The sequence below is a fragment of the Chiloscyllium plagiosum genome, chromosome 28 (genome assembly GCF_004010195.1).
Source record: "Chiloscyllium plagiosum isolate BGI_BamShark_2017 chromosome 28, ASM401019v2, whole genome shotgun sequence".
In the NCBI taxonomy this organism is placed as follows: Eukaryota; Metazoa; Chordata; class Chondrichthyes; order Orectolobiformes; family Hemiscylliidae; genus Chiloscyllium; species Chiloscyllium plagiosum.
The window spans coordinates 5,085,215-5,099,233 of NC_057737.1; the positions used below are offsets into that span (position 1 = coordinate 5,085,215).

Here is a 14,019-nt window from a genome sequence, read left to right on the forward strand (position 1 = left end):
TTTTGTAATACATGAAAATTTTGTTACGTAGCAAATTTTAATTGTAAGCTTTGACATCCAAATGTAACTTAAGTGATAACAGGAAACAAACCTTTGTGGACAGCAAGTGTGCATGCTTTGCAAAATAAGCTTCTGTGGAACATGAACTGGTTTGCCTAATCAGGCTGTTTCTTTATTCCACGATGTTCTGTACAAGACTAGAATTAGAAAAAATACATTTTAAATATATAATTTAAACTGGTGAAGTTCTTACATCAAAATATTGTTTAAAATTAGCTGGTTAACATTTCCATTTTATGTTGGTGATGAAGTTTCACCGTAGTGAAGGCTATGAGAAATGCTGTTTTCACAGTTCAACATTCAGGGTCAATTTGCAATAGTCAAGTGGTATCTTCTATGCATGCAGCCAACACTGGACAGTCAGTCTCCACTCATTTGAACCTCAGTGGGGAAGAGTTTATATATGTTTTCATTGTCAGTTACAGCCTCTGACAAGCTGATAGTTGTGTTTCTGCACAGTAATTGCAATGCAGAGACTTTGTATTCTCCTTCCGCAGTGTGTATTCTGCATAAATGGCTCATGCGGGCAAGATGGTGGTGTGAATTGATAATGTTTGGGGCCATCAACAATATGGCAATGGCCTTTCCCATTTAATTCGGTTATCCTTTGCATTGTTTGTGTGTCTCCTATTTCTTAATCAAGTCACCCAGCATCATTACATACATTTTGGTATTCTAGCTGCTGGTCCTAATTACCACTGTAAATAAATCAAAATTTTGCACCTTTTAGTGACAACCGAGAAAGTTAGTAAATAATCTTGATATCAAGCTCTCTTTTTTTTTTCCCTCAACACCAAGCAATATCTATTTAACAGCACAAGTGTAAGTACTCGAAAGTTGAGTGCCATCCTGACTGAGGGATTGAAGCACTGTGAAATCCTTTATATACCTCATGCTGAGAGAGAGAGCGAGGTTAAATTGTTGAGAGCAACACTAAATTTAACATATAATGTCCTCTTCGCAACAATTTGAAAAATGCAGAAAAGCTCATGTAAATGAATGATCTATGTCACTTTCTACCATAAAGCAGAGAGAATAGTCTGCCTACAGAAAAGGATTACTGCATAATATGAAGTCACTTTCTCTTCCTTATCCTTTACTGTGATGTTGGTCATGGGAGATATGAATGTGGAATATCTATACTAAATAACTGCTGACAATCTATTGAGAAAGAAACTTTATGAAATGGATAATGAAGCAAGTTAAAAATAGTATCAAATAAAGAGATATAGAATGCTGGACACTGTTGACTGCAGCTTGATCTTTAATACCCAGAAAGTCTTTGTAATTGTTTCCTTTCAAATCTGGTGTGAATAGAGATTACATTTTTAATATTTTGTGGGTCACACTTCTAGGATTGGATTTACCGACAAATGTGTGAAACAACAACCCCTCTGCACCCTCAGCTAATTCCTCTAATCGATGTTTACATCAACTCCATTCTGACGCCAGCATCCAAGGCTAATCCTGAAGCTACAAACCAACCAATCACCGAACAGGAAGTCCTCAATGTGTTCAATGGCCTCACTTGGGTGAGAACATCATTTTTTTTTGTGTATTCAGGAAGAAGTTGTGGTATATTCTGTATAAATTAAATAAATGCTATATCTTTCATGTACTAACCCTTCTGAACTCCTACCCTGCCACAGTTCAGATTCACTGACCAGATGTCTCTTTAAAAACATCACGTGTTCCGATTTTGCCTTGTTTCAGCAGTGTATATGAGTGTCTTTACTGAGAAAGTGATGTCACAAATTGAAGAAGGAAGTTATGCAGTGTTACCATTTTCTGCTTCTAGCCCTTGGCCATATTGTCTTGTGAACTGGTGCATTAAGCAAAAGAAATCCCAGTCCTTTATATCTGAGCCAAACAAACCATGAAAGTCATATATTTGATCCGGTCGACATTGAGTTATGCTTGGGCAACTGAAGGGGCATCGGGTGAGCATCTTTGTACCCGATTGGTATTCAGGGAATGACATCCTTGCGGCAGTGCACGAGTGTAAATGGCACATAACAGATAAGGATAGTTAGGTTTAGCATGACACCTAAAAAATTGCATGGTCGACCTAAACTTGGAACCCATACCCCAGTATACGGCTATAAAAATTTTCAAGCTCCCAACTGGGAATCAAAGTTAAATGCCCACTTTTTAATGAATAGGAACATTAAATTCGATTCTCATTGTGCAATCCAGTATGATGTATGTTAAATTGATTTGTTGGTATAAAATTGCGATGACTACTTTGGAACTAGTTTAATTTTCTATTTATTGGCTTGTATTCTAGTAGAGCTGCTGGGACTAAAACAAAATGAGAAACATTCCACCCCAATGAAGATTTTGCATTCCACTGAACATTCCTTCTGTTTTAATCCTGGATGTAACAAATGATTTGACTGTATCACTGTTAAAAATTATGGTTAAATGCCGGTTTGTTTTGAAGTTGTGACTGAAGATGAGACTGAGAAAAGTTGCAAAGGCATAGAGCATTTAAAAACAAAATCAATAAATTCATAGGAGCCACTTTAATAATTTTCCTATATTTGTGAAAAGGGAGAGAACAACCGATGTCGACAAAGGCACAGCATCACAGCCCAGCTTCTGGTTCTCTATTACACACTGTCGTATGAGGAGACTCTGCTAGCCAATGTGAAACCATTAGGTATGTGTACATTTCTGCCTCTGTTTCATTTTGACATTTCTTGTAAGCCCAGAGATGTTTTCCTGTAACTACAGTTCAAGGTAAAGGCAGGTGTGTGCACATGCACGTATTCTGAGATGGTCAGATTCCTCCACATCGCCCTCCTCATTGCACCCACTGTCGGTCAGCTTTTGAGGAACTTTCATAATTCCTGAATCTGTAGCCGAGCTCAATCTATTTTAAAAATATTTGTCACTTTTTCAGAAGACTAGCCTGCAGAACATAAACAGGACAGTTTAAATATGTTTCCTGGACAGAACGAGGACACAAATTATTCATTTCACCCATGGCTGTAGGTTTACATTCTTGCCCATAGACGTGAGCATGAAATCCAGTTGACCTTTCGGTATAGTACTGAGGTTCACAACTGCTATCTTTCAGATGCAGCTTTAAAGCAAAGGTCTAACTCTTCTCTGAAGTGGATGTAAAAGATCCCACAGTGTTTTTTGAAGAGTGGAATGTTTTCCTGACAACTAGGCTAATATTTAAATCGCAGCCAACACTGCAAATAAAAACTGATTACTTGCTCTGGTGTGAGGAACTTCTTGTGCCCAAATTAATTGTCTGTCACGTTTCCCACATTACAACCGTGGCTGCACTTCAAAAGTTCTTCCTTAGCTGCAAAGCCCTTTTAGGTGTCCTGCAGTGCGCTGTAATGTTTATTGTTGCTTTGTTGGATAGGTATCTATCAACAGTTCTTAAACTGAGTTGCCTGAAGGAAGAAAAACTGAAAGAACTGTGGATTCTGTAAATCAAAGACCGAGATTGCTGGAAGAGCTTAGGAGGTGTGGCAACGTTGTGAAGAGAATGAGAGTTAATACTTCAGGCCGAGTGACCCTTCCTCAGAAAGATCTGAGTGTTCTGAGGAAGGGTCCCTAAACCTGAAACATTAACTCTGATTCTTTTGATCCATGAAGATTTGGTTTCACTTGAAGTGTGGAATTTTTGTCTGTTTTGTTTTAAACATTAATATTTTAGGATTACTATTCAGACTATTCTTGGTGAAATGGTTCATTGGTGGATATGCTGACTATTTTCTTCATTCTTCCACATTTCTAATAGCGGCCGTTCAGAAGAAACCCAAGTCTTACTCTGCAGCACTGATGGATCAGATTCCTATCAAGTATTTAATTCGCCAGGCACAGGGGCTTCAACAGGAGCTCGGAGGTAAATGTAGAAGCTTCACTTGTTCGTTCAGACTCAGTTGGAATCCACAGGTTCTGATCTAAACATATTCTAACAAAGTCCTTGTACTTTTATTATATTTAGCTGCATGTATTTGGAGACACATCCAGTAAAAATGAAGTTGTTTTGGAATTTATTTCTAAGAATTATGATGAGAGTTACCCAGTAGTTCTTCAGGTTTGTACCAAAACAACTCATTTGAATGCTTAAAATTGAACTTGGTACTCTTAGCCAGGAGAATGGAGGGTAAGAAACAGCTGGAATTCTATCTCTCATTAGCTGGCCATGGGCCAGTGCAGGATGTTTGATGAGAATGGGATTAAATTTTGATAAAACAGAAATGCTGGAAGGGTCACTCGGCCTGAAACATTAACTCTCCTCTGGTGGCATCGGTGAAGTTAAAAGGGTTAAAATTTAAAATTGGGACTTTCCATTGGAACTGGGAAGAGTTAGCAACGTAAGAGGTTTGAAGGAAGTGATATGCACAGCGTCTGGGGAAAGGTACAAAAGAGGTCTATGATAGGGTGAAAAGCACTATTATGTAATGAGGGTTGATGGTTTTCGGGGCCTCAAACTGTTAAACATGACTGGAAGTCTGGGAAGTAGAAACCAACGAATGGGATCTATTCCTTGAGCTTACGTAGGGCTTCATACTACACAACCAGAGATCAAGGATAGAAAGATCGTGACCGATGCAAGGTTCAGAATTTAAATAACAAGCGACTAGGAATTCACAGATTGAACACTTATCTGCATTTGGTGTTTCCAATCTGGAGCAGATTGTTGTGAAAAGTTTGAAACCCTAGAAGGAGGAATTGCACTGATTGGTTTAAGCTCAGCACAATACAGCATCGTAAAGCAGGTTATTCATCAAGAGTTTGTTTAGGGCTTCCAGAGAAACCATCTAAAACAATGTATGACCTAATAAGGAGTAGTGGGAGAAGTGGTCATTTGATGTAACTGAAGAATAACTGTTGATTGTGATTTTCTTGAATTTTATATCTGTGTGCAACAAAGCATGTTCTGACCTGATTTGAGGTTTTCCCTGTCCGCCAGGCCTTCATTCTGCATTGTTGCGTTTGCTGGCAACGAATTATCCTCACCTGTGTATGGTGGATGACTGGATGTGTGAGGAGGAAGTGACTGGCACAGAGGCACTGCTCTCCAGAATGCTGCTAACCAGCCGGGCCAAACGCCATACGCCCAAGAAGCTGCAGGAAGGTACTGGCATGAAAACTGACTTGTAGTTGCATGTACAAACCACAGGTACCTCAAAGGAGTTCAGATAATATCTATAAATCATTTAAAAATCACTAGTAAAACAACATTTTGTTGACCATTTCACAATTAGAGTATTTTGGTATTGTGCACAGATATTATTATATCAGTTTGCTGCTTGTAGCAAATCTATTATTGTTTTCATCTTGATTACTTTTTTTTGGTAATTGCCTGATATTTGAGGGTTTAACCTGCATTTTGACATTCTTTGTATCACTCACTTATCTGCTGTACAATTTCCATTGATCCTGTCATCTCCAGCTTTCCAGTCGGCTTCTACCAATTACACTCAACTGATGCAGACCTTGGAGGACTTGACGCTATTATCTGCCAGTGAGCTGATCCCATTTGCAGAAGCATTGATGTTGGGTTTGTATCGGTTGCTTGATTCAGATGTTCCCCGACGAATTCTCCAGACAGTAAACCAGCTTTGGATGCTTCTCAACACCGTTATGCCAAGGAGGTAGCAGTGTCTTTATTACCTAATGACTCACTTAATTTATGTTCTGTGTTAAGCATAATTGCCTTGAATAATCTTGACAGAAGGTGATCGATAAAAGCTCTTTCTGCAGCTTATTGTCATCTTTCTAAACTGTGTTTTGGTGAAAGTTTACCATTTTATAACCGCCCACTGTCATGAATTAGAAAATGCACCTATATTATATTCAGTCAGAAGGGACTCTGCTCAGTTGAGTGGTCAAGAGTCCACACTATAAGTAATATCAGTCTTGTCAGTTTTTTTTCATGTAAATGTCCTGACAAGCTTCAGCAAATATTCTTTTGCCAAGACTAATTCTCATCAGCAAAGACTGACTTGAGCTTTGACGTTGTAACTGAGATTTCATTAATATAACTTGAGACAAATACCTGTTGTTTATGTTCAGATCACTTGTTTTAAATATGTTATCCAAGCCAGTAATTGCAATTAGCCTCTCCTTTTCTAAAGATACCAACTCGTGCTGGTTACAGTTCACTTTAGGGTTCCCATGGACCCCAATAAAGTTTTAGATTAGATTCCCTACAGTATGGAAATAGGCCCTTCAGCCCAACAAGTCCACACTGACCCTCTGAAGAGTAACCCACCCAGACCCCCACTCTATATTTACCCCTGACTAAGCCACCTAACACTATGGGCAATTTAGCATGGCCAATTCACCGGAGCATCTGGAGGAAACCCACGCAGACACTGGGAGAATGTGTAGATTCCATACACAGTTGTCCGAGGCAGGAATTGAACCTGAGTCCCTGATGCTGTGAGGCAGCAGTGCTAACCGCTGAGCCACTCTGCTGCCCCTAAATTTCTTCAGGAAGAAATGTAAACTTCCATTGGGTAGCTCAATGATTGGAACGTAAAGATTTCCCATTTTAAGATATTGAAGGTGTATTCCTATTGTTTTCTCAGCCTGCAATCTACGACTTGAGGTTTTCTTTTCCTGTGGACTGACCCTATCACCCAAGCTTGCTAACACTTCCAGCCTTATTTTAACTCCACATGAGCATTGTGTTTTGGTTCTGAATCTGAACATAAGCTTTCACCTGCATTCCTGACTGCAAATAACAAAGACTTTTTTGGCCTTTAGGTGTTCCTTCTCATTCCAGGCAGACTCAAAACAGTGATAGAACAGATAATCAGCCTGTAAACTAATCTTCAAATAAGGGGAAAGAGTAGGTCATCAACTCCATAATCCTGCTGTACCATTCAATAATTATAACAGAGCTGTTATATTTATAACCTCATCCACATCCCTGCCTGATAACCTTTCACCACTTTTTTCTTACCAAGAATCTATTCACCTTTGCCTTAAAAATATTCAAAGACTCTGCTTTCATGATGAGTTCCAGAAAAATGCAACTTTGAGAAAAGAATGTGTCATCTCCACTTTAAATGAACAACCTCTTAGTTTTCATTCTCCCATGAAAAGAAACTTCCTCTCCACAACCAGCCCTGTCAAGTCACCCCAGATCCTATATTTCATAGCTTTACAATGATCTTCACAATGGTTTTTTCCACATCCATCTCCTTGGTAATATGAATTACATGGACCTTGTATCTAGGTAGAAATGCTAATTAATTATCCTTGAAAGCCTACCTTTTGTACATAGAATCATAGAGATGTACAGCATGGAAACAGACCCTTCGGTCCAACCCGTCCATGCCGACCAGATATCCCAACCCAATCTAGTACCACCTGCCAACGGGCCTGCCCATATTCCTCCCCAAACCCTTCCTATTCATATACCCATCCAAATGCCTCTTAAATGTTGTAAGTGTACCAGCCTCCACCACATCCTGTGGCAGCTCATTCCATACACGTACCACCCTCTGCGTGAAAAAGTTGCCCCTTAGGTCTCTTTTATATCTTTCCCCTCTCGCCCTAAACCTATGCCCCATCTTGGAATTAAGTGGTCATTTAAGGTATTTACAATTTAATATTTTCAACACTTGCCGATTCATTGGTGTGTCTGTCTCCACTATTAACTCAAGCTGCTGCCATTATCAAATCTTCAACAATGAAACCAGAAGACATGCTATCAGGCAGATGTCAGCAGAGTGTAGTTCATGGTATCCCATTCGTTCTACTTCAAATTTATAAAAAGTGCCAAGACATAAACACAACAATTGTGTTGCAATTGTAACACAACTGCTTCTTCTAAATGAGCAGTCTGCAATATGTAATCCTTTGAAGGTGAACATTGATAGGGTATGCAATAATGAAAAGCATCACTACAAAATCTAATCTTGACATTCAACCATGCATTTTTGCCAAAGGTATTCACAAGAAAATAATCAAGAGTAGGACCTTGTTTCTTGGACTAGAGGGGGAAGACAAGTTGGTGGTAATAATTGTAGAGCTTAAAGTGAGATCAATTAACAAAACTGTGATTAAGGATCCAACTTGGACTCTCCCGGTTTCCTCGGCCGTTTCACACTGACTGACTAGTAAGCATTGCTGCAGTGTTATTTTTAAATCAACCTATCCGTCTTAAGATGCAGAATGTGAAGTGAATGTTTAGGATCTGCATCATGGTTCTTGCTTAATCACTCTAATTACTTCCAAACTTTCATTTTAAAGCACTTTATTATTAGAAGAGCACATTAAAAATGGCTTCATTCTATAAGGATCTTGGTTGATTACCGCCTTGTCGGCTTTCAATAACCTATGAAACATAGCCAATGTCATGTTTTTGTTTTGAAGGCTGTGGGTGATGACAGTGAATGCCTTGCAGCCAAAACCCAAACTGCTTCGCCAGCAGAAATACACACAGAATGACTTGATGATTGATCCACTGATTGTATTGCGATGTGACCGTAGAGTGTACAGGTGAGCCACCAATAGCCACAGGATGCTTGACTCAGTAGTTCAGTTGTTTCATAGTGATGGACTTGCTCAACCAAATGGGCCCTGTCCTATTCATGAACATTCTAGTAAATTTTCAGTTTTTCAAGATCCTCTCATTAATTAATTACTTTACGTGAAGAGCAAATAGGGAGAGCATAAAGCCCCTTTAAAAGTCAGTGAAGTCAACTGTGTGTGGAACTACAGGAGATGGGAGAGATACTAAATGAATATTTAACATTAGCTCTTACTGTGGAGAAAGAAATGGAGGTTAGGGAACTCTGGGAAATAAATACTAATGTCTTAAAAACAGTCCACATTACATAAAAGGAGATGCTGGACATCTTGAAACGCAAAGGTGGATAAATCTCAGGAACCTGATCACATGTATCCCAGGATGTTGCAGGAAGTTAGGATAGAAATTGCAGGGCCTCTACAATAGATATTTGTATCACCTAGAGCCACAGGTGAGATGCTAGAGTACTGGAGGGTGGCTAATGTTGTGCCTTTATTTAAGAATGGCTGTAAGGAGAAGACTGGGAACTTTAGATGGTGAGTCTGACATCAGTGATGGGTACATTGTTGGAGGGAATTCTGAGACTTAGGATTTACATGCAATTGGAGAGGCAAGGTACGATTAGGGTTAGTCAACATGGCTTTGTGTAAGGGATGAGTTTTTTTGAGGACGTAACCAAAAAGTTTGAGGCAGATCTATATATCGTCTACATGGAATTCAGTAAAGCCTTTGAAAGGTTCCACATGGTAAACTAATTAGTAAAATTAGATGACTTGGGATTCAAGGAGAGTTTGCCAACTGAATACAAAATTGGCTTGATGGTAGGAGACAAAGAGTGATGGTGTTGTAGGATTGTTTTTTGAACTGGAGGCTTGCAGCTGGTGGTGTTGTGCCAGAATCTCCGCTGTGTGCACTTTTGTTTGTTGTTTATATAAATGATTTAGATGAGAATTTAGGCATGGTTAGTCATTTTTTGGATCACACCAAAATTGGTAGTATAGTCGATAACTTTCATTATCTAAGATTACAAAGAGATCTTGATCAATTGGACTAATACTGAGCCCTAGTTACCCCAACTTCCATTGAAATATGAAAGCCAAATGCACATTTTCTGAATGGATCTATGATGTTCCATGTCTACTATTTTAAGGATAATCTGTTGTTTCAATGTCTTTAATATTTGTGTCTTATTCCAAGGTGCCCTCCGTTAATGGACATTACCTTGCACATGCTTAATGGATACCTTCTAGCTTCAAAAGCGTACCTAAGTGCTCACTTGAAGGAGAATGTGGATCAGGACAGCAAACCATATCAGAATAACACCATGGGGGTAGTTGGGCAACCTGAAGCCCCAGAAGTCACAAGAGAGGAGCTAAAAAATGCTTTGTTGTCAGCCCAGGTAAAACACATTCTGATCACAGAATGATCATGGTGCAGAAGGATGCCATTTGGCCAAACCATCATGGTGTATGCTGCAGCATCTTGAGTGTAAACCAGTATGCGTAATGAAGTAACTGACTGTATTCTTCATCTTTCGGTGAAGGAGAATGGAATTTAGAGCAGCATGGTAAAGGTTACAATGTCAAAGCAAAGGCAACAAGAAAATCTTTGGAGACGGTTAAGGGACTAAAAGTGGATAGATCCCCATGCCCACATCCTATGATTCCAAAAGGAGTAGCTGCAGTAATAGTGGTGCTAAATGTTTTTGGTCCCAGCAGATTGGAAGTTAACATTGTAAAACTGCTATTGTCGAACTGAGGGAGAGAGAAGAAATTGAACTGTTTATTCTACGTCACTGATTTTACGAAAGTCATTTTTTCAGGATTTAACTGAGTAATGAAGAGGTTAGAGTAATGGGGAACCTGGTAGATGTTATATATTTTGGATTTCCATAAGTCATTCAATAAGATGCACACAAAATGTTAAATTATGCAAGTAAGGTTCTCAAGTAGTTGGAGAATAAAGTTTTCGTGTGTATAGAGGATTGATTAGGGTACTGAAAGCAGTGTAGGGACAAACTGGGATCTTTCAAGTTGGTAAGCTTTTTCTAGCAGTGTACAGTACAGAATAGTACTGAAGCTTTAGCTATTTGGAATTAATTTGCACAGACAGTAATTTTTCTATGTTGATTGCACAAAGCTAGGTGAGATTTCAAGTGAAGGGATAATACAAGGAGGCTGCAGAGTTATAAAGAAATTGAATGAATGGGCAACGTTGGTAGCTGGAGTATAATGTGGCTACAGGTGAAATTATTCACTTGGTAGTAAAAATAAAGAGTCATACATTGAAACTTTCAAATGTTGATCTTCAGAGAGATCTGGGTATACTCCTACAAGGCACAAAGCAAAATCAAAAATACACACGTTACTGGAATACTCCAGTCTCTCCATACTCCAAGAATCCCCTAGTCTTGAAATTCCCCATCTTAGGGAATTCAAACCATGCCTTTAGCTATTTTAGAGTTTGAATCTATGTATCAGAGCATTAACTAAGGTTTTGGATTACTTGTCCAGTGACATTACCATTACACCACCGTCACCTCTCCATCTGTCCCAGCCCTTCATGGCCCTGCAAATGTTTCCCACTTGAAATATTCCTTATGAGTTATTATTGAATCTTCATCTTTACCCTTTGAGACAATGCATTTAAAATCATAAAACTGTGTGGATTTGATATGCAAAAACTGCAAGTAATCAAAATCAGGTCAAACTGAAAGAAAAGTGTGTTTGTATGCAGCCTTTCAGTAATAGCATTAGTTTGGCAACTCAAAACAGAAAAGGTAAATCTGATGCCATACATAAACAAACTCTCCTTTACAGGACAGTGCAGCTGTTCAAATTCTATTGGAAATCTGCTTGCTTACTGACGAGGAGCGATCACATAGTGCAGGAAAGGTCCTGAAACAGCAGGATCAAACCCTCAATCTGACTGAACCTTTGGAGAATACTCAGGCAACTTTATTGAGCAATGTCCGGGAAGTGCAGTGTCTCATCTGCTGTCTCCTGCATCAGATGTTTATTGCAGATCCAAATATTGCTAAACTTGTTCACTTTCAGGTCAGTACTGTATAGTTAAGTTGCATTTCTTGTATTTCTCTATATGCTTCACAGGAAAAAGCATATTTCCGAAGTGTGCACTTGTACTTGAAACAATTCATAACAACAGTGAGATAGTTGACTGGTTTAATCTCTTTTTGGTATTACAATTTAAATGAAGAACGCTAGTCTGAACACTAGGGGAACACAGAAGTGATCCATATTTTCTGTTCACCCCCACCAGCAGAGCAGGCAGTGGTAAGGTGATATAAAAACACAGAATGCTTCAAAGTATTAAACAGAGCTGGCAGCATCTGTGGATGGAGGAGCCTCATGTTTCAGATCATTACCTTTCATCAGTTCATTGAACTGAAATATTGACTATGGGCCTGATTTTCTGAGGAATGGCAATCTCTTGCTGATAGCCACTCTGCCTGTTTTTACATGAGGAGCCAATTTGAATTTATCAGACACCTTCAGAAATGCAGAACCATATTTCCTTTCGGACTATTCTGTCATTGTGCAGAAGTTTTAGGGGAAGGCAACCACTTCCTATTCTGAAATGTAAAGGTCCAGAATTTCAGCATATTGGATACTTTTGATGTTAGGGTACCAGCTGAGTTTGATGTAGGGGTTGAAATGAGCATTAGTTGTTTAGGGTAAGTCCTGGAAATGGCTCAAGGCAGATCATGTCCAAATCTTGTTTTGAGAATGGTAGGGGTTGTCGAGGGCTGTGGGTGGTCTCTTCCAGAGAGGAGTAAGGTTGTTGGGTCCCAAGGATGTGAGTTAAGTGTGAGTCAGACTGTCTTTCCTGAGTTAAGTACTTACTTAATTTCATCAGAACTCTCCAAAATCTCTGCTTTAAATGGAGACTTGCAGAGGGATTTCATGGAGGAATTGTACAACATGTTTTTCAATTTCCTAGGCAATTCCTTCAGATTCTGCTGTAATGGGGATTCAAAAAGGTCCCCATGCGAAACTCCCATCTATGCTGGAATAATGCCTGTGGCCATCAGAAAATCTAGGCCCCTCTTTCTTTGCATGAATTGGACCTGACTTGTTGCGTTTTCCAACTTTTATTTAACAAAAAGATTGGTATAGTCATTAGTGCTAATCATTAGAATATTAATTATAGGTGATGTTTACACAGGGTTACCCGAGTGAACTGTTGCCTCTAACTGTGGCTGGAATTCCGTCCATTCACATATGCCTGGATTTCATTCCAGAACTTTTAGCACAACCACAACTGGAGAAGCAGGTAATGTAATTATTATGTGACTGTATTTGTGTGCATGCTTAAAAGGCAGACTTTAGAAAAAAGTTAAGTATTTGAAAGACATTTACAGTAACAATCTGCATTTCTTTTGCCATTTAATAATCCCACACTTAACACACTGATGCAATTTAAACGTTCACACTCAAAGGCAGAACAAACACTTTTTTTAAAAAAAATATTTCAATTCAAATGGCCTGTTGTTTAAGGTCACAGGCCTCCAGTCTGAAAAACAACCCTCAACCACCACCCTCTGTCTTCTACCTTTGAACCAGCTCTGTGTCCAAATGGCTAGTTCTCCCTGTATTCCGTGAGATCTAACCTTGCTAACCAGTCTCCAATAGGGAACCTTGTCGAACGCCTTACTGAAGTGCATACAGATCACATCTTTTCTGTGCTGTACATCTCTATGACTCTGACATTGCAATCATCACTTGTCATTTTCCACAAGTTACCTCTGATCTTATTGAGAAAACTTCCAGCAGAAATTAGCTTCTGCCCATTTTTTTTGCAACAAGCTCACTTTGCACCAAGTCAGCCAAATGCTTGAAACCCACTGTATGGTAATGGTGAGGGTGTGGGAACTCAGCTGTGACATGCAGATAGTTGAGCTGAGCAACCAGAGAAGAAGAATGTATCCACATGCATTTGGAAAAGCAAGGACTGATTAAGGGTAGTCAGCATGGTTTTGTGCGTGGGAAATCATGTCCCTCAAACTTGATTGTTTTGAAGAAGTGCCCAAGAAGGTAACATTGTCTATGTGACCTTAGCAGGGCCATTGACAAGGTTCAGCATGATAGATTGATTAGTAGGGTTAGATAGTGGACAGCGAAGAAGGATATTTAAGTGTACAACAGGAAATTGATCAACTGGGCCAGTGGGTTATAGAATGGCAGAGGTTAATTTAGATAAATGTGAGGTGTTGCATTTTGGGAAGATAAAACCAGGGCAGGACTTGTACAGTTAATGGTAGGACCCTGGGAAGTGTTGTCAGACAGAGGCATCTAGGGGTATGTGTACATAGTTCCTTGAAAGTGGCATCACCGGTAGACAAGGTGATGAAGGAGGCATTGGCACGCTTGCAATCATCGGTCACACCATTAAGTACAGGAGTTGGGAAGTCATATTACAAC

The 14,019-nt window shown here is 39.3% G+C and overlaps 1 protein-coding gene across 4 annotated transcripts in view; it reads left to right on the forward strand.

The window, feature by feature from the left end:
* ints2 (integrator complex subunit 2) overlaps positions 1 to 14,019 on the forward strand; it is a 65,782-nt gene that overhangs the window by 38,907 nt on the left and 12,856 nt on the right. For 3 of the 4 annotated variants that reach the window (XM_043718109.1, XM_043718111.1, XM_043718110.1), the window contains 9 exons: positions 1,416 to 1,592; positions 2,614 to 2,722; positions 3,824 to 3,928; positions 5,003 to 5,167; positions 5,486 to 5,687; positions 8,422 to 8,547; positions 9,776 to 9,977; positions 11,398 to 11,634; positions 12,764 to 12,871. In XM_043718109.1, coding sequence (XP_043574044.1) covers positions 1,416 to 1,592; positions 2,614 to 2,722; positions 3,824 to 3,928; positions 5,003 to 5,167; positions 5,486 to 5,687; positions 8,422 to 8,547; positions 9,776 to 9,977; positions 11,398 to 11,634; positions 12,764 to 12,871 — 1,431 coding nt within the window. The remainder of the gene's footprint in view (positions 1 to 1,415; positions 1,593 to 2,613; positions 2,723 to 3,823; positions 3,929 to 5,002; positions 5,168 to 5,485; positions 5,688 to 8,421; positions 8,548 to 9,775; positions 9,978 to 11,397; positions 11,635 to 12,763; positions 12,872 to 14,019) is intronic. The other variant, XM_043718112.1, reaches the window with a different exon arrangement.